This window comes from Pleurodeles waltl, chromosome 4_1 (genome assembly GCF_031143425.1).
Source record: "Pleurodeles waltl isolate 20211129_DDA chromosome 4_1, aPleWal1.hap1.20221129, whole genome shotgun sequence".
Taxonomy (NCBI): Eukaryota; Metazoa; Chordata; class Amphibia; order Caudata; family Salamandridae; genus Pleurodeles; species Pleurodeles waltl.
Genome location: NC_090442.1, coordinates 199838482 through 199857698, shown reverse-complemented (window position 1 = coordinate 199857698; position 19217 = coordinate 199838482). Strand labels below are relative to the sequence as shown.

At 40.6% G+C, this 19217-nt stretch overlaps 1 protein-coding gene across 1 annotated transcript in view; it reads right to left on the bottom strand.

Moving 5' to 3' along the window:
• Positions 1–18522, bottom strand: part of NINJ2 (ninjurin 2) — a 421493-nt gene extending 402971 nt beyond the window's left edge. The window contains exon 1 of the mRNA XM_069228124.1: positions 18347–18522. Coding sequence (XP_069084225.1) covers positions 18347–18379 — 33 coding nt within the window. The 5' untranslated portion in view covers positions 18380–18522. The remainder of the gene's footprint in view (positions 1–18346) is intronic.
• Positions 18523–19217: the final 695 nt, after the last annotated feature.

Sequence of the window (19217 nt, the reverse complement as noted above, 5' to 3'; positions counted from 1 at the left end):
GGTGCAGGTAGATCAAGGTGCAAAAAGTTTGTCTTGCATTCCAAGCTATTTCAATGCATTGCATAGGAGATCTAGATCGACTAAATCAAATAATATCTTGAGGTTTATAAAGGTTAGATATAAAGAGGGTTTCTTCATTTGGATGTACTTTGTGCTTAGCAGGTAAAGTCTCATGGCCTGTTTAAGTGTACCTAACTCTTGTCTAAATTCAGCCTGGATTCCTGTCATGATGTTATCGCTTTGAGACCAAGCATGGATTTGTTCTAATAGCAATTCTCAGAAATCTTCCCACATTATCATACAGTGAAACTGAGTGGTTATTAGCATAGCCAATAGGAACGGCCATAACCATTTTCTATGAGTGTGAAACATGACCACTGTAATAGAGTAAACTAAAGACCAGGCTTTGGACTAGGGTCCGTATATGCATGAAAGACATTGTTAGGCACTCTATCTAAGCCAGGTGCCCTGTGTGAATTTTGGCTAAGAACTGCATCAATGCCCACCTTGACTCTAAACTTAGGGTCACAAAAGGTACATTTAGACTCACAATTAATGTTTGAGTGAAATCCTCATTAAAACCAAGCACCCAATCACTAACTCTTTCATTAGACCCATGAAGCATCTGCGATCTATGTAATGGGCCTCAGTAATGTGTGGATCAGCAGCCGATTCTGCTCTAAAATCAGTCTTTGCCACTGTTGCCCAAAGTTATCTACTGTTCTTACTTTTACAAGATTAGTTTAGTTGGCACAACTCGAACTCCTGATATTAATTTTTTGAGTTGTACATTTAGTTGCTGTGTAGTCGCCCAGAAAATGTTATCTCTTGCTGAAGTACAGCATTAGATGGTACTTGTAAATCTTTCTCAAATTTCTAGACATTAGCTTTCTTTGATGTTTACAGGTTTAATTAAATCATGCATGTCTTGGCCACTTTTTCATACAAATATAAGAGTATCTGTAGTTATATGCTTTTTGTAGATTGGCAGTGAGGTCCCAAAAAGATCTTTGACTATATTACATAATTCATTCAGTGCAACAAGCAAGGATAGAATCACTTGGCATAGCCATTCTTATCCCATTCTTGTCACACCTTTCTGTTTTAATACTTAAGTTCTTTGTTGATATTCTCACTACATTGCCTTTCTTAATGGTGGAAAAAGTTATACTTGAGAGAAGGGCATTCTGGTCATGACCATCCTAGGACACTTTCCTTTCCACTGATAGCTTTGCTGACGCTGGCACTGATATCTCAGCCTCCAAAGGAGAATGCCATTTGGAACACAGGGCCTTAACTTCTTCCAAGTAGCCGGCCAGCGTTCCATCACAGTCAGTCTGAACTTTTGACTTTGTCCTAATATAGGATGACCAGATAACCACAGTTGGCGCGTTGTGCTGTTTGGGGCTATCTTCACTTAAATCTTTTAAATTGCATATTTCCGGTTCTACTGATTGGGTTTTTGTCATTTTGGTCTTCAATTTTTTATTAAATTGTGCTCAGTGTTTCTAGATTGGTGTGGGATTTTTCTTATGTTGTGTTTCACTTTATTATTAGTTGAAGTGCTGCATAAAATAATTTACACATTGTCTCCAAGTTAAGCCCGACTGCTCTGTGCCAGACTACCCAAGGGTTGAGCACAGGTAAATTTGGGGTTTGCTTGTGACTTCACACTGACAACAATTGTGGGTGATGCTTGAGTAGCGTCTCACCCCGGTCAACCAGTAACCCAATTTCTTACAATCACACTGAGAGAAGATTTTCTATTATTAACTCTGATGGGGTGTTATTTTTGTATACAATATTAAGACACAATATTTCAATCGGACAATATTTTGGTTACAATATTCTGGAACCATACTCATTAGCACGGTTAAAAACTTCCACGCACAGACAAACTCTCGGACACCAAAATTTACACTGTGACAGCTCATTAACATGACGCAACCAGAAATGGGTCAGAATACAACACTCACACTTTTGGGAACCCTATAAAACATACATGTGAATTAGGGACATGGAAGCAAACTCTGAAAATTAAAGATGTTGAAGCACCCTGGAGATAATGGGGGGGGGGGGGTGGATGGAGGTGAGCTATAAAACATATGCATGTTTAGTTAACACAAGCTGAAAAAGCTTAAGAACTCTTAAATCTAATGACCATCTGTGAGATAAAGTGTACATTTTGTGTTTGGTAAATTCGGTGATATGTTCATGTAAGATGATAATTTCTACTAACAAATGTAAAAAAAAATACAATTCCCAGAGCAGATCAGCCTAAATCAACTGTGATTCTGGTTTGTAGCAAAAAGTAACCCCAAGATCTCATACTGAGGTGACCCGTAAGGGTCAACGTCACTTCAAGACCATGCTAACAGTACAATTTTTACTATGCCAATAATATGCCAATAACTATAACATGTCTTTAGTGAAAATACTATTTGTTGTGTGTGCACACTGGCACTGTGCCTTTGGGCATACTATAAATCTGATGACACAAACCCAGATATTTCAGTCGCATGAATTGTTACCTGAACTGACTATAAATAGATGCAGCCTCTTTAATAGTTGATGGTACTCCCAAGCATTGATTCAGTGGGCTGAAATTAAAAGGTGACAGGCTAATTAGAAAACCGGTATTGTGACACATGAGAACTTTTTGCAGTCAAATATATTCACTGCACATGAGAGGATAATTTCTCACATACATCTGAGGATACTGAAAATTTATGAGGACAAATTTTGATTACAGGTTGGATTTGGGCATGATGCTAGTAAGTGTCTTGTTATGCCAAATGATCTAACGCGCATTGTTTTTCATTGTGCCACATCAGAATGAATAACGCAAATTGGGAACACACACAATTTAATAATCTAACTATGCGAGAGATACCCAGTTTTTCCAATCACATCACTCCTGCATGTTTTTCAGCAAAAACATTAAACCTATGTCGGCAATAGTACAGTAATCAATGCCATCAGACATTTCAAGCTCTTTCCTATAGGAAGACTCGTGTGTGTATTCTACTATATCTGTATGTATTTTTTTAGGTCCGTATAATTATAATTCGGAGTGGGTTCTAATCCAATCCATCTCAGGAATATCAATGAAATAGGTCACAATTTGCAACTCACTCCAGTGTGCGGCCATCATTGGGATGGTGACCTGCTAGTATCAGCAAACCACCATGTTGTTATCACCTTTATATAAAGTAAACTTATTTTTAAAGCAGACCATTTTCATTAAAGGAAATAGTGTTGTGTTTAACATTTTTTCTGAACGTTTGTTGGAGAGCTGGCAGCTGACGGGACAACTGCCTACTCTCCAGCAAACTCTTTTTTTGTACATGCACAAAGGGTAAAGGGTTCCAGGGGAACCCTTTTTTGTGAATGGGTTACCACCCCACCTAGAAAGTCTATAGCTTTTCAAATTTTACAACCTGATTATGGTCGTAAAACATTGGTATATCACATACTCAATCAACATTTAGAATGGAAGTGTAGAACACACCCTTTCCAAATAGTGCATGGGTATTGAGTTGCAATCCCATTTTTGGAATCAATACAAATTTACAGACTCCTAAAATGGGATTAGTATGTTAGGAAAAGTATTTTGCGGCTGTAAAGTATTTGGGATAGTAAAACTATTTTGTACATCTGTCCTACTATCTGGGGGCATTTCTTTGTGCCCTCTCATGGAGCAATGTTTTGGTCATGGAGATATCAATCTAAATATTGATTATCCTGAACCTTAGGCACCCATACATCTTACATGTTATCATACTTATTTACATCTTTCATTGTGTTGAAAAGGAACCCATCAGCAGACTAGGCCATACCATAGATCTTCTCTTTCGTCCCTTGATTCTTTAAACGGTATAGATTTTTGACATTACTTTGACCAGATCAAATTTATTTCCTTTTCTCATTCTATTCCTATTGCTAACCCCAAAGTAAAGTCCTGCCAGACTTTACAAGGAGTCCCTTTTTTGCTTCATTAGACAAGTGTGAGGAAAAGCTTAAAGTGCTTAAGCCATGTATCTTTTTTGAGGACATAGCTCATTATAAATTTTAAACCATATTCTCTATACCAGTGCCTTCCAAACTTTTTAGACCCACAAACCAATTTTTATAAAAAAAATACTTTTGCAACCCACCTAGTTTTAATGCAGATGAGGCAGGCAGGCGATTTTATAATGTTACTAATGCATTGGGTGTAGCACAATGTCATTTACAGACAGCATATTTTCTAATTAAATGGTTACTAAATTTGCACAGACATACCATTTTACTGCTAAAGCTATCCTGCACACGAATCAGGTTTTAGAGAATATTTATCATTTGTTTATAACCAAATAAAGTTTCTTTTTTTGATCATATTAAAATCTTTGTTTCCATCATACTTCAGAATTACAAAAAATGTGCTTCATTTTTGCTTTCCTTATCTGCTGTATGTGTACGGTTTCTTTACAGGTATTTACATTTTGTTGTGTTATACAAAAAATAGCATCCTACAGTTTCACTCTCCCTCTACCCAGCAAGGTAATCACATAACTCATTTTACTTTTCTTTCTCTGACTGCATAGTCAGACGAGTTTGTAAACACCAGTCCCCATGTTATAAAAATAAGCAGCAATCTGTGAGTATAATAGCCTGACATTTGACGTCTGTCCTTGAAGCACATTATATGTGGCAAAATAAATACAGAGTTTAAAGGCATTTTATTTATTGCATGGGCTTTCGCGACCCACCGAAAATCGCCTTGTGCGCCACTGGAAAAACTGCTCTGGACCTAAACTGACTCTGTGGTTCTCCTCAGCCTTGGCCACTAGTAAAAATTAGTTTAGGGTGGCTCATCTGGTATATTATTCTTCTAGGATTGTGGAGGGAAATAATAGACAAAGGCAGTGTTTTATATTATTCAACAGCTAATCAACCCCTACACTGACACTCCTTCAGTGCTTCATGCACAAACATTCTGCTTTTCTATTGCCTTCTTTTTCATGGATAAGGTCAACAATATCCATTCTTACATCACTGAAGTTAAATAGGTCTCCATTATTTCATGACTTTACCCCAAATGGCAAATCTGATTTGCTTATATGTCCCCAGTAGAAAGCACTACCTCTGCTCAGGGCCTGTAACTAAAATGCTACTGGGGGTCTGCAGCACTGCTTGTGCCACTCACTTAAGCAGCCCTTTAAACTTATCTTCAGGTCTGCCACTGCAGAGCCTGTGCATGCAGTTTTAAACCGCCAAGTTGACTTGACAAAATAAACCTTTTGTCAGGCCCAAACATTCCTTTTTAATACATACATCACCTCAAAAGTAGGCCCTATACAACCCCAGTGTACTTAAAAATGTGTAAATGTACTTTTAAGTTTCACAAGTCCTAGTTGTGAAAAACTCTTACATTTGTTTTTCACTACTCCAAGGCCTATCTCTCCCATACGATAACATTGGAGCTAACTTATTACACCTTATAAGAGTAATAATTTCCAAATGGGAAGCGAAAACACCCTGCCGCCCCCCCAAGTTTGGTGTCCCTGTAATCACAGTTTAAAATCCTAATTTATGGTGAAGTCGGATTTTAAAATGCAATTCTAAAAATGTCACTTTCAGAAATTTGGCATTTTCTTACTTTAGCCATTTGATGCCTGCTGTGTGTCTCTGATCACATCTGAGGTGGGGTGACAGCTGAGCATTGTGTATTCCTAATAAACAGCCACACAATGGGAGCTTAGGTGTGATCTGATGGGCCTTGATGGGCCATCTTGGGCAGGATGGAAGGCAGAAGGTGGGACAGCCTGAGTTACACCTGAATAGACTGTGTCCTGTCCACACACAAAGGGCTGCATAATCCCTTATAGGGAGTCTGGAGCCAGGATAAAAAGGGCAAGTGCACTGCAAAGGCATGTCTTCGAAGTCTCCCTCACTTCAAAGACCCAACTGGGTATAAGTACTGGACCTCTGACAACACCACTGAAGTACAATTCTAGACCTGTGGATACTCTCCCAGGAAGAAGGACTGATGTGCTGCTGAAGGACTGCCAGTCTGCTGGACTGCTGTTTCGCTGGACTCCTGCTTTGTTGTGTTGACCTGCTTTGCTGTGCTGACCTGCTTTCTGCTGCCCTCTTGCCTGGGAGTGAGAAGGACTAGACCTGCATCTCTCCAACCCAGAACCCGAAGTGACTCCAAGGGCTATTTGGCTGGCCTCCCGATCTGAAGCCTCAGGGACATAAAAGACTTCCAACAGTCCTGTCCCTGCACCTGAACTCTGACACCTGTGAGTTTGCCTTTCCAAGTGGTGGCACCCCAGGCCTAGACCCTTAGAAGTGGACTTAAGGTGTTGCTCCAGCGGAACCAATGCATCACCGCTATTGTGTGGGTCAGAACTGACACCACAGAGTCCCCTCACCACATCTTGGGACTGAGGCATTGCCTTCAGAACTGTCACTGCACGACGCTACTCCCTGACGCAAACTCCTCTCTTGCTGCTACTGCATGGATCGAAACCAATGCATCGCCTTGACTGCGTTATGCATCCTCAATACCAGCCTTGGCATCGCAAACTCCATCAACAGGATGCTTGACATTGACGCATCAGGATCTTACACCACAGCCTCGCTGCATCTCAGAACTGACGCATCGCCTCGACTACGTGATGCATCTGCTTCGGACCCATGTAACGCTCCACAACCAGGATTTAAGGTTCATCAGGCCTAACTGGGTCCCTGCAGCTGGCCTGTGCTCCATCGCAGTCGGCCTGAACTTTTGACTTTGTTCCTGTGCGCTGCAACCAGATATCATCTGGTGGCGCATCTTGCTTTTAAGCACTATTTTGAAGTTTATTCTTTAAAAATTCTAACCTGTTGTGGAAACCTTTTTGTGTGGTGTTTCCACTGTTTTACTGTTACAAGTGTTGCACAAATACTTTACACATTGCCTTCAAGCTAAGCCTGACTGCTCTGTGCCAAGCTACCAGGGGTAAGCACAGGTTAATTTGGTGTTGGATTGTGCCTTAAACTGACAAGAACGGTGGTTGGGGCTTGACCAGGGCTCGCCCAGTCAACCAATAACTCAATTTATCACACTAGCAAAAACTATTTGTTTTATTGAATTAAAAACTGAATCCGTTGAAATGTAGATCTGCTTTTGCAGTGATCCAGCCTCTCTGACTTTGATGTGGAGTGGGTTTCAGTCCCCTATCATTAGGAATCAAGGGCCAGATGTAGCAAGCAGTTTTGCCCATTCTGTGTCTATGGGAAAATGTGTTTGTACACATGGCGCTCATTGTTGTCTGTACAGGTTTCAGGGGCACCATTATTAGGCCATGAAGAATGCATTAGACCTCATCAGCAACCATGTGAAAACATGTAAACAGTTTGAAAGGTTCATATCATTATACCATCTACAGTTTTAAGTCTTAGGCAAAGTGGGAGAGGAATACAACTATTAGGATCTATCATTATACTAACTTATACAGTTAGGGACAGCGTAGGCGTGTTGGTAAGAGGCAAATAAAACACACAGAAAATTGAAGGAATGGATGTGAATTGCTGAAGAGCTTGGCTACTGCTGGGTGGAAACTGGTTAATAAGGCGACCCGATTTAGATAACGACTTACAAGTACACGCTCCAGCGCGCGGTGCCACACTCTGTAGTCCTTCAAAATAACATGGTGCTCCTTCCCTACCCTTATGCCTAAAAAAACACAGCCATAGAAGAAGAAGAAAAAGGATAACCAAACAGCTGCTTGAGCTTATCTGCTAAATATCAATATTTAAGTTATTCCAGATCGCAGGAGAAATTATTAACACCATATAAACCAATAATATGTATCCTGCATTATCTTTCAAGAACACAAATCCATCCTAAACAAGCAGTGGATTAGAGATGTAGACAATGGGTATTCTGTTAGGCTTCCTAGATGGATAGAGGTAGGATACCTGTTGTGGAACATTAATGGGCTCGGAGACAGTATTCCTAACTCTTAAAAAATGCCCCTTTCGCCTCCTTTTTGCTGTATAACTCTGGCTATCCTGGGCACAACAGCGGTGAAAAGTCGTGCCACAGGGTGGTCATCCGCAGTACTTGCTTTTGATGTTGCTAAATGGGCTTCAAAGGCTACATGTGACAATAACAGATTAGAGTACTTGGTGAAATGATGAGCAGATGTTTGGGGCAGAACATTGAAAATGGAAGCCTGCCATTTCAGACTTCTATTTGGAAAGAATGGAGCACATCTGTGTTATTTCAAGATGTGCAAGGATTTATTCATCAGAATTTACAAAGTTTTCTATGACATCATCCCTACTGGTGTTTGTGGACTTAAAGTGCAAGATTCTGTAATATTTCTGCTTGCTGCCTAGTCCTATAAATTCTATGAAATTAAAAGTGCTAATTTAAGTTAGTGGTTGGATTTGGGGCCCACCACCACTCATTTTTCGGGACTAGGACTTATCTTTCATCATCAGATTTTAATCCAAGAACAATAGTCAGAAGGTGCAAAGAAGGAAGACAAAAGCAGAGAAACAGTGAAAAAGGAAGAAAGCAGGAAGGAAAAAAAATCTGCACTAGTGAACTAAAGGTGGAGGTAGTGTATAGTGATGGAGAGAATAAGCATGAAAGAGAATCAGGATGAGACAGCCGCCGTGTTCAGCAGCTCTGACATTCGACAGCGCTGACTTCAGGTTTTTGAGAAACACTTTGGGCCCCAGCACTTATTCTTTTACAAATTAAACAATGGCATTTGAACAGAAAAATCTATATGGCCCTGTATTCTTGTCAAAATCTGTTACCTACAGCATGTGATTGTGAGATATGTATAACTTGATTTTTCATCCATAACCTATAACTGAGAATCTTCTTGAAAAGAAAGGACAGAAAAATAAAGGGAAGAAAACAGTCGCGGCTTGCGGCGCTGTAAAACAAACGATGACAAAACAAAAAAAATAATAATTAACCTACCTGGCTCCCCGCTGCACTGAAGGCACAGGCTCCCAGCCTGCCTTGCGGCCAATCCTGGCAGCATGAGAGCAGCGTTAGGATTGGCCTGAGCACTAAGGCTTTGCGCTACCAGGCAGACTGGGAGTCTGTGACTGCTCTCTCCAACCCGGCAACACAGTGTTGGGTTGGAGAGAGCTCAGTGTGTATGTGTATTTGGCCGTCCTGAGGAGGCCAGCCAAACGCACATGCACACTGAGGGGAGTGCACACCACTCCTCCTTCGTCCCTGTAATTACCCATGGACCCGCCCCTTTAAAAATAAAACAATAATAAACATTGTTGCTGCGGGGTGGGGTGTGGGGGGATGCTGGAAGAAAGATACCAAGTAGGTTTTGAAAAAATGATAGGCCATCTGAAACTACATATTCCGATATTTAACCTGCTTGTAAAATAAAGCTCTTTATCCAATGTTACGGAAACCGTGCTGAAACATCTACCATATTGGCACCATTATTCAAAGTATTTTTTGCCAAGAGTAATGCCCAACACCTCTGAAGAGGGTAAGGTGTGCAAAACAAACCACAAAAATATTGGATATTTAATTATTTCTCCAAAACCACTAGAGTTTTAGCTAACTTATGTGACAATTGTGCTGTAAAAGGAACCACTTGTCTTTTTGAATAGCACACAACATCCTTGCTCATTTACTCGCTTTTCTTATTCTTTTAGTCCAGGTTCAGGCTGGTATTTGTTCCCCACCACTTTCAAAGTTCACCAGCCACCACTAGTCTAAACTATCCTAAAATAATTTCTGAGCCTAATACAAAGCACCCCTTTTATGGGTATTAGAAAAAGACAGTAGAATATGTAAGACAAAGACCACGTTTTACAGACTTCTAAAAATAAATGTCTGAGAGAAGATAATGTTTTTTTGGGAGAGGCCCAGAAGTGTATGTCATCTTGGCGGGACTGAGGACATCACCTACTTTTTTTTAGATTAATGTTCCAAGGTAAACCCCTTAAGGGTGCGGCTGCTTCAAGTTTAACTGAGTCAAATTTTACAAGTTATCAAAGGAAAATCCTACGCATCTGGACTGCCATACGGAAAAGAAGCGCTTTGATGTGATAAAAGAAATAACGAAACAAGCCTTGAAAAAAAGGTTTAAGAAGAATAGTGAACAGGTTTTGTCTGTGCAATTGTATGCAACTGGAACCCATTATTACAATATGAGTGCTGTATTTTGGCACACAAGGTAATATTGGCCATTTATTGGAAACACATTGCAACCTGAGTTGTACACTGAGCTTAAATAATCATTAAGCGTTGTTCCCCTTGCTGGGAAGTAGCAACTGTTATGTGTCTGCCCACATATAATTGGTCTGAAAAAAATGTGAGTCCTTCATACTGGGTATAGGACTTTACTATCCTGTGGCAAAATGGCACCATTGACCTGGTTTTTCTGTCACACCACATTGACATGCTTTTCTTCCTTATTGCCATGCTCTCCTCTACATCAGCTATGAAAGATGGCTCTGATATGTCTCCCTACCACACACCCAAACTTGCTATCAAGTACTTCGCTGGACTTACATCTAGCCTAGTTCTGAAAGTCCACTCTGCACTTTCTTCCAGCACCAAACTTAAACATGGACTCTCCTCATCCCAGCTCAGTAACATGCTCTTACCATGGACACCCTCTCTGCCTCCCTTCCGTTTTCCACCCTGCCACCACCATGAACCCATCGGGATATAAATGCCTGTGCCAAGAGTTAAATTGAAATGGACTGCCACAGGGAGCTTAGAATACAAGCAAAGAATGTCTCCCCATATTCTAAATTTTCTCAGTCAATGTTCTCATCATACTTCATTTAGTGCCACTGCTGCACTGACATTGTCCAGCTTAGTAGCCTGCAAACAGAGCCTGGCCGCTAGGGCTGAACCCACACATGTAGATGGATTGTTGTAGGGATTATCATTGAGGGACAAAATATCGAGAGGTAATTGCACAGAGGGAGGTAAGGATTGACTATTCATACTTCATGTAGTTGTGAAGAATTTATGTGCTATAGATTTTTTATCATTAATAACAACGTGCAGAATTAGGTTTTACGCTTGATCACACATTGCACATTGATTTAATATGACTCCTTTTGAAACAAATTTCCTATGACGTGTGGAAGTGTGTCTTCCTGACTCTTGTTAACTAGGCCTCAATTTGGGCCGAGCAGCCATCTTGTTCAAAATGGATGTCATACTTGTCACCCTTGTCTTCCCTGCAAATTGCACTGTTTGCTATGTCTGCAGCATGCAATGAAGCAGAATCATGCCTATTTATTTCCATTGTCATTGTTCATGCTGTTTTTGATTAATCTTTCCCAGGTACATTTCAAGGTCCCTCTGGTAGCTCACTGTTCCCTAATCATTCATAATAGCTTGCTGTTGTTCATGTATCTAGTTTGTACCACCATCTCCGGGTGCATTAGCATAAAGAGGATAAAATCATATCTATGTAGTGGGATAGTGCTTAGGTGTTAAGGCAATAATGGATTAAATGAAACAGTGTTCTGATTTGCTAAAGAATTTATGCATTTGCTCAAACCGCAGTTATTCTGGAGGTTTACTAATTTCATATGTGAACATAATATATAAAAATCCTTGATTTTAGGGGTGAGGAAAAGACTTTTCCTATGCTACTAGGGATCCTGTCAATTTCTATTCTGATTTTGCTGCCCACTTGTGACTTAAAATATTTTTGATTCTGTACTTCACTGTAATATCCTATCTGCTAAAGAGCCTTAAAGACACTGACTGTGTACCACATTTCTTATGATTTTTTGTAATAAATCCTTTAAGAAATTCTGGGATAACAGAGGAAAATGCTGAACACTCTAAGTACATGGATATTATATAACATAATATCGGGAGCAGCAATTTTGTGACATCAGAATATCATCCACAAACATATCAAGTTTACCTACTTTTTAAGTAAACACCAAAATAGCAAGGGAAAAATATAGTTGAACAGATATCATTAAAAAGTTAATTAACTCAAAAAAATGTATAGCTACACCATTATATGTAATTTATTTAAATTACATTTATAAGTAATTTATTTAAAATATATAAATACAAAACAATATAATGAAAAATAATAGCTTTCATTGGAAACGTAAGTTAGATACATACACATAAATACATAAATACATTTTTTTTAAATATAAAAGCAATAGTGAAACAATTTAAAAAAACATTCATTAAAGCATTAGCATTAAAATAAACATGCATAAATAATATAAAACATATTAAAAACAATAAAAATAACACAAATAATTTTAATTAATAATGTGAACTAAATGTATAAATAATGTATGATTTACATACATATAAATGTATCTATATTACAATATAAAAACAATATTTTCACAATTTGAAAAATACATCAAAATATTAACAATAAGTTAGAAATTAAAATTGATATACTTTTATATTAATGAAAACATACATCATACTTAAATATAAAATTCTAATTAAAATAAAAAACTCAAATGTAAATAAAAATGTCTATTTTTTTCATAAATACATTAAAAAACAAAACATAACAACAATCCAAAATAAACAACACTAACAAAAGTGTTGGACCTTAAAGGAATGCATTTATGATTCTAACTCTAACTTAAGCAAAAGTAGGAAAAGTGTTGACTTTGGAGAGTTTGGATTTACTTTTCCCATTTCAATCTAAGCAACAATAGAGAAGTGTTGGCCTTTGGTTCAGATGATTTTCTATTACCACTCCGGTCTAAGCAACAGTAGAGAAAGTGTTGGACTTTGGTTCAGTTTACTGTTGCCACTCCAATCTAGGCAACAGTCTGGAAAGTGTTGGTCTTTACAGAGGCTAGATTTACTTTTCCCACTTCAATGTAAACAAAAGCATAGAGAAGCTGGACTTTGGAAAACATTAAACACATGTTGCGACCGAAAACACTGAGGACATGATTACGAGTTTAAGAGTCAGACGAGCCAACCGCCAAACTTGCAGAGATGACGCGGCCATCAACCCGGCTGCCTCACCCCGCCATATTACAATATTCCCACCGGGCTGACTGGCAGGAATATCATATTTCGACATTCCTGCCGGTCAGCCTGGCGAGAACAGTACTATGATATTGATATCAGCTCCCTTAAGAGAGTTGAGACCAATGCCGTAGCACACCAGCACCCTCAGAATGTGCACCGTCTGCAAAGCAGGGTGCTGGTAGGAGGGCCCCTGCACTGCCCATGTCATGGGCATGAGCAGAGCAGAGATCCCCGTGGCCCCCTGAACACCCTTTTTGCCAGTCTTTGCATGCCAGGGACCCTGCCATGGAAAGGCTGGTGAAAAGATGACTTGTGCTCAGCACGCGGTGCTGAAGTCAGCGCAGCTGTAGCTGAACCCAAGCCAGCCCGTCGTCAGTCCGTTGGGAACCATGTTCCTGACGGGGGCAGCGGTCCTCTGGCGGTCTGACCAACAGGGTCGTAATGTGGCAGTAGGACTGCCTGGAGTGCAGTGGTCCGACCGTCACAGCGAGGCTGAGACCGCCAGCATCGTAATGAGGCCCTGAGCTTTGCAACTCATTTTCTGCAGCCTCCCAATGCATAACAGAAGTGTGCAAGCACTTTTCTCTACAGCCTTTTGATCAGTGCTTTTTAGTGCAAGCTGGAAGGCTTAGCACTGCAAGAGTTCATTTCTTACTTATTTTCCTTAGAAAACCTATGCCCTCTGCCCATCACATTTAGAAAGTGGCTTTTTTTTTACTTTAAATCTCAGAATTTCTGTTGCATATGCTTGCAAAAATGTTTTAATATTTTAAAAAATGCATGCTGCCAAGAAAAAAAACACTTACTTGCCAATCAATGTTTTCTGTTTTACTTGACAAACTGCTGTCATGTTTGAAAAGTCAGAAGGCTTTCTGTATTATTGAGGAATTGTGAGTGAGACAAAGACGGCTTGATTGTGAGAATTTCTTGTAAAACAAGGGAGAGCTTGTGCTTTACAGCATGATAATCCGTATTTCACTTTTGAGCCTTGGACAAACAATGAGCTGGGTGGCAAGGCAGTCTCTCGTCAGACTCACAGGAGTTCCCTCATGTATGTACTAGCGCATAAACAGTTCAACATCTTTATTTGTGTTGTGTTTACTCACGTTCACAATAATGTTACTCCATGTAACACAGTCAGACTTGGGTCACTTTCACTCACTACTTTGACATGGGCCACACTTTTGTAGTAATAGTTCTCATAACACATTATATTACACGTCTGCTTTAATATCACACATAAGATCATTACATTTGCACCAATGCATCTACACTGTAATGTTAACCCTTTGCTGTGTGTCATACTTCCAACTTGATGCTGACTGCAATTTTACATAAAACACTGACACTTATGTGGCGCGCTTATATTTTAAAACATGTGCTACACTCGTACACTGCAACTCATGCATCACACCATATAAATGTTCACATTGACATTAATAACATTCACACACATTGACCATTGCATTTTACCCCCACACACAACTACACACATGATTTATTGATACAGGTATGTTCTTTCAACCCTGATTTAAACCTGTTTGCTCATCTGCTGGAAGGTTGCATTTCTTTTTCAACCCTTAAAACAGTGCCCTTGTCAATGCTTTGCAGTAAAATCACCTTATGTTTGTGTCTAGTATCTGAACAATGTTATAAGGGTGGAGTTTTTGGTAGCATGTGTTCATTACATGAAAAATGCACCATAACCATGTGTTTTCTATGAAACAACAGACTCTTATTTTACAGACATCACTCTAGGGAAACGTCCTTAACCACGCGTTGTAAACAATGCAGACTTTTCCCATGCAAGCGTAACCACACTTGTCAGAACAACGCATGGCTTTTTCCGTTCCTTAACCACGCATGTGCTCAACAACGCAAATGTGTGATTAAGGCACAGAAAAAGGGGCGGTGGTGGGGGGATTGGGTATTTTTTTTTAGGGTTAAGGGTTGCGGGATTGAGCTAATTTTTTTTTTAGGTGCTGAAATGGGGGGATTTGGGTTTTTTAGGGCTTTGGGTGGGGACGAGGTAGTTTATTTTTAAAGGGGAGCGGGAAGGTTTACTGAAGGGCGGGAGGAGGGAGGAGAAAAGAGGAGGAATGATCGGGAGAGGACGTGGTGAGGTAAGTAGGGTTGCAGCAGAGTTGGTGGGTAGTTTTTAGCGGTGGGTGGATTTAGGGCTTAGAGTGGGTGGGGAGTGTCGGGTACTTTAGTTTTTAGGGGCAGGATTTGGGTAGCTTTTTTTAGGGTTGGGGGGGTGGGGAGGTCAGGATTATTTAGTTTCTAGGGGTGGGTGGGGGGTCAGGATAGTTTTTTTAGGGCTTAGGGTGGGTGGGGGGTTCAGGATAGTTTGCTTATTGGGGGAAGGTTTTAGGGCTCAGGGTGGTGGGAGGTGTCAGGTAGTTTAGTTTTTAGGGGCAGGGGTGGGGGGTCGGAGTAGTTTCTTTTAGGGTTCAGGGTGAGTGGGATGTTGGGGTACTTTCGTTTTTATGGGTAGGGTGGGCGTTGGGATAGTTTTTTTTAGGGCTCAGGGTGGGTGTGGGATAGTTTAGGTATTAGGGGTGTGGTAGTTTTGGGCCTCAGGGTGGGTGGGGGGGTTGCATGAGAGAGCCACGCATGCCGTTTCGCATACCATTTCCACACGTCTTTACTAGGCATGCTTTTACAACAAAATTTGTTGTAAAGGCATGCGTGGCAAAGGCATACCTGGAAACAACACAGTCGTGGTTCCGACCACATTGTTAAGGCATGCGTTGTTCCAGCATGCGTGGTTCCATCATACAACCATCACTCTATGGGTGCCGTTGCATCTTTGGAGCTGTTCAGTAACCTGAAGAGGATGAGTGCTCTCCACTCTAGATCACCACTGTAACACACCGTTTCCACTTTTTGCTCTTGATTTTCTCCTATTTGATTACTCTTACAGCTAACCATTCCCTTTCCTTCTTTTCTCAGTGTCTTAGTTTTCATCTTCAGGAAGATCATTGTACTTTTCTATTGCCTTCCTTTTTCCTTTCTGGATAGGCACAAACAGCAGTCACAAACAAGCATCCTTCCATTAAAGTACAACATGCAGACATAAAAGTCGTACTTTGGTAAGTGCCAAACTGCAGAGATAAAAGTAGTACTTTGGCAGTGTCATAATTCCCTTTTCTGTCCAATGCCCTTATATTTTGGTAGTAACCAGGCATTTGACAAACCCATCACATACCCTGTGCTGCATCCCTATACATTCTCTGCTTGTCAAATCAGCACACTGACGCCTGTTTTGCAGTTTTAGTAATGCATGAGTGAACTGTACTCAGTCCAATACAAACACTGAAAAGTGTTGCACTAACACAGGCTAAATTTAATAACAAGAAAATAAAAATTATTTTTAATTACAGTAGTATGAAACAGCCGTTATTTAGCCAACAATATAAAAAAAACTACAAACACACACAAGCACTATATAAAAAAGTTATTATTATCACTATTTGTTATACCCCACAACCCATCCACAGTGCATAGCAGGGCACTTCCAACATCTGCTTTCACAGACTTTGTCAGCCGTCGGGCCCTAAATGGGATGAAGAAAGAGGGGGTGGTCACTGAAAGAGGGGTGACCTGTGTAATTAAGATGTGCCTTAAACACTTAGGCTACATTGATGTGATTCCCTTAGTGTGCCAGTCCACCAATATTGTAGTTCCTCTCTGAGATAGCTGAAATTGCATCCAGATAAATTACACAACAACTGACACCAACAACGCAGCTGGGACTATAAGCTTTGTCAATGATTGTTAGCTCCTTAAGATAAATCAGTAATAACAATAATTGTGTTGTAAATAATTAAGATTGAAAACGTTTCAATTCTGAAATTGGGAGACTGTGAATTAAACATTACTGAGGTGTGTGGAAGGGGTAGAGGTCTTCAGAGTTTCTCAGTCGCTCCTATTATGTTTACTGTATATTTTTCTCTCCACGTCTTGTCTATTTACACATCTTAAACCTCATCTCTTTCATCTTCAGCACCCTCATTTCGTCCTCTCCTGAATACACTTCCTTGCATCTCTTTCACTTCAGCACCCACAAACACAGAACACACACACTCACCTGTAAGCACTGAATTTTCTTTTACTTTCGCCTTGTCAATACTTTGACAACAGTGTACCTGCTTTACACATGTTGGCACAGCATCAGAATTGTAACTGCAATACGTGACCATTGCTTTGTGCGCTCTGCAGAGAGGTCAAAGACTGGATGACCATGTATTTCCAAACAACTTTTTGACCCACTGACAGGCACCGTGAGAAACTTGCACTGCCTTCAGTCTCAATGCCAGAGCTCTTAATCGTAGCACACTATAAAAACTCGTAGGCAACTCAGTTCAAAGTATGAACTAAACAAGAATAATAGGCCACACAGGCAAAATACAGAAAGACAACATCCTGGCATCCTGGAAACACCTAACATTCTTGGGGAATGCAAGATTAAGTAAAAAATGAAATATACACAGGAACTAAATCATTGATATGGATTACTGTAAAGTTTTTTTATATTCATTGTTCAGAAACCAATACGTTTTTGCCTGGAAAGGAACATGAATATGGGGCCAAAAAGGGGCCTGTTTCAACATGCATTTTTAATTACTTCTGAGTTTGAGACCTGGTCAGTCACATGCTACACTAGCCTAGCGAATATACTTAGCAGAATAATTCAGAGCAAAGAAACACCTTGGCCTTCTGACAAACAAAAAGGGCTGTCCAAGGTTAGCCGTTTTTCCATGTTTAATGCATCCGGCAGCCAAAAACTTTAATCCTCACAAGGTTTGTGGAGCTTATTATTTGCAGTTTATATTCTCTTAATGGTGGTGCTTTGGAGGAATATGGTTGTCATTCTGTGAATAACAGAAAGTGTCTGTCTAGAGGCCTATGCACTGAAATGTGCAGCAAAGAAAAAACATCCTTCTGGTTGTCCAAAGAACGCTCCTCCCCGTGCAGCTCCCTTTGCGGGCTGCAGGGGGCGGTGTGTTATTTTGTCAGACACAAGACATTTGGATTGTACCTTTAAATTTATCAGGGTAATGAAGGTTAATTACAGAGCCAGGGGCCCAGCTTTTAAAATGAAAGCCTGTTGTTCTACTGCTCCTGTTACTTGCAACCTCCCCTCTTTCACAAGGAGCAACTAATTGTTCTTTGCGTGAGAGTGACAAAAATGAAATACGTAGCTGGCAGTCGAAATGTTTGCTTTGGTGGGTGACTGTGAAATGTAACACAGAGCTTTAAAAACAGAATTGAAAAACAGGACCAGGGTTGGTGCCCGAAGGGCCGGGTAGGACTCACTTGAAGGCCGGCGTTGTCGCGCTCCGACACCATCGTCGTTCCCCGGTCCAGCCTGTGGCTTCGATCCTCCTCTCTTGCTCCCGCTCGGATGCCTTGTCGACGACTCTCGACGGCCGCGCACTTTTAGAGCGGCTGCAATGTTTTAACTGGAATAAGGGTACAGCTGCAGAAACAGACCGGCCATTCATCGACCCAGAGTGGGATGCAGAACCGGCGCCGGCGGGGGGTGGCACACGATTTCTTAATTGTGATACAGATGGCAAGAGGGCAGTGCAATTAAAATACGCTGGCAAAGGACCACGGCACTTCACAAGGGGCAGTGTTCGCCTCTAGGTTTTACACATTGCTTTATTTATATCACAGTTTTGTTGAGGGCGTACCATCCCACTGCAAGCATCTGGGGTCTGTGTAGAGTTGTTGTTCACAGCCACGCTCGATCGGCCCGTAGCCCTTTTTTGTTGTCACTTTCTATGTATTTATATGAACCAGAAAGGCACCTGGCACCACTGATGTTCGATATGAAAATCCTGTTCTCTGAATGCTGGCCTTTCTTTCAGCTTCTGTGCTCTGAAATGGCCAGAGGTGGCCACGCGATAGATTCACAGGAGAGGCCTTCTAGTGCCACAGAGGGCCTGGCTTGGCATAAGCCATGAGCGTGATGAAGCAGAAATGAAGGTTTTACATTTATTAGCGCATAAACGTAGTGTTGAAATAATCATGTGTGACTTTAACCGAACTAATAAAGATTGTACGGGGACAAAATGTGCCCTTAGAGTAGTTTGCCAACATTTATAAGCGTGCTTTATATAACGTGGTGTATTAGAATTGCACTAATCCGACATAATCATAAATGTATGCTACGATTTGCTTG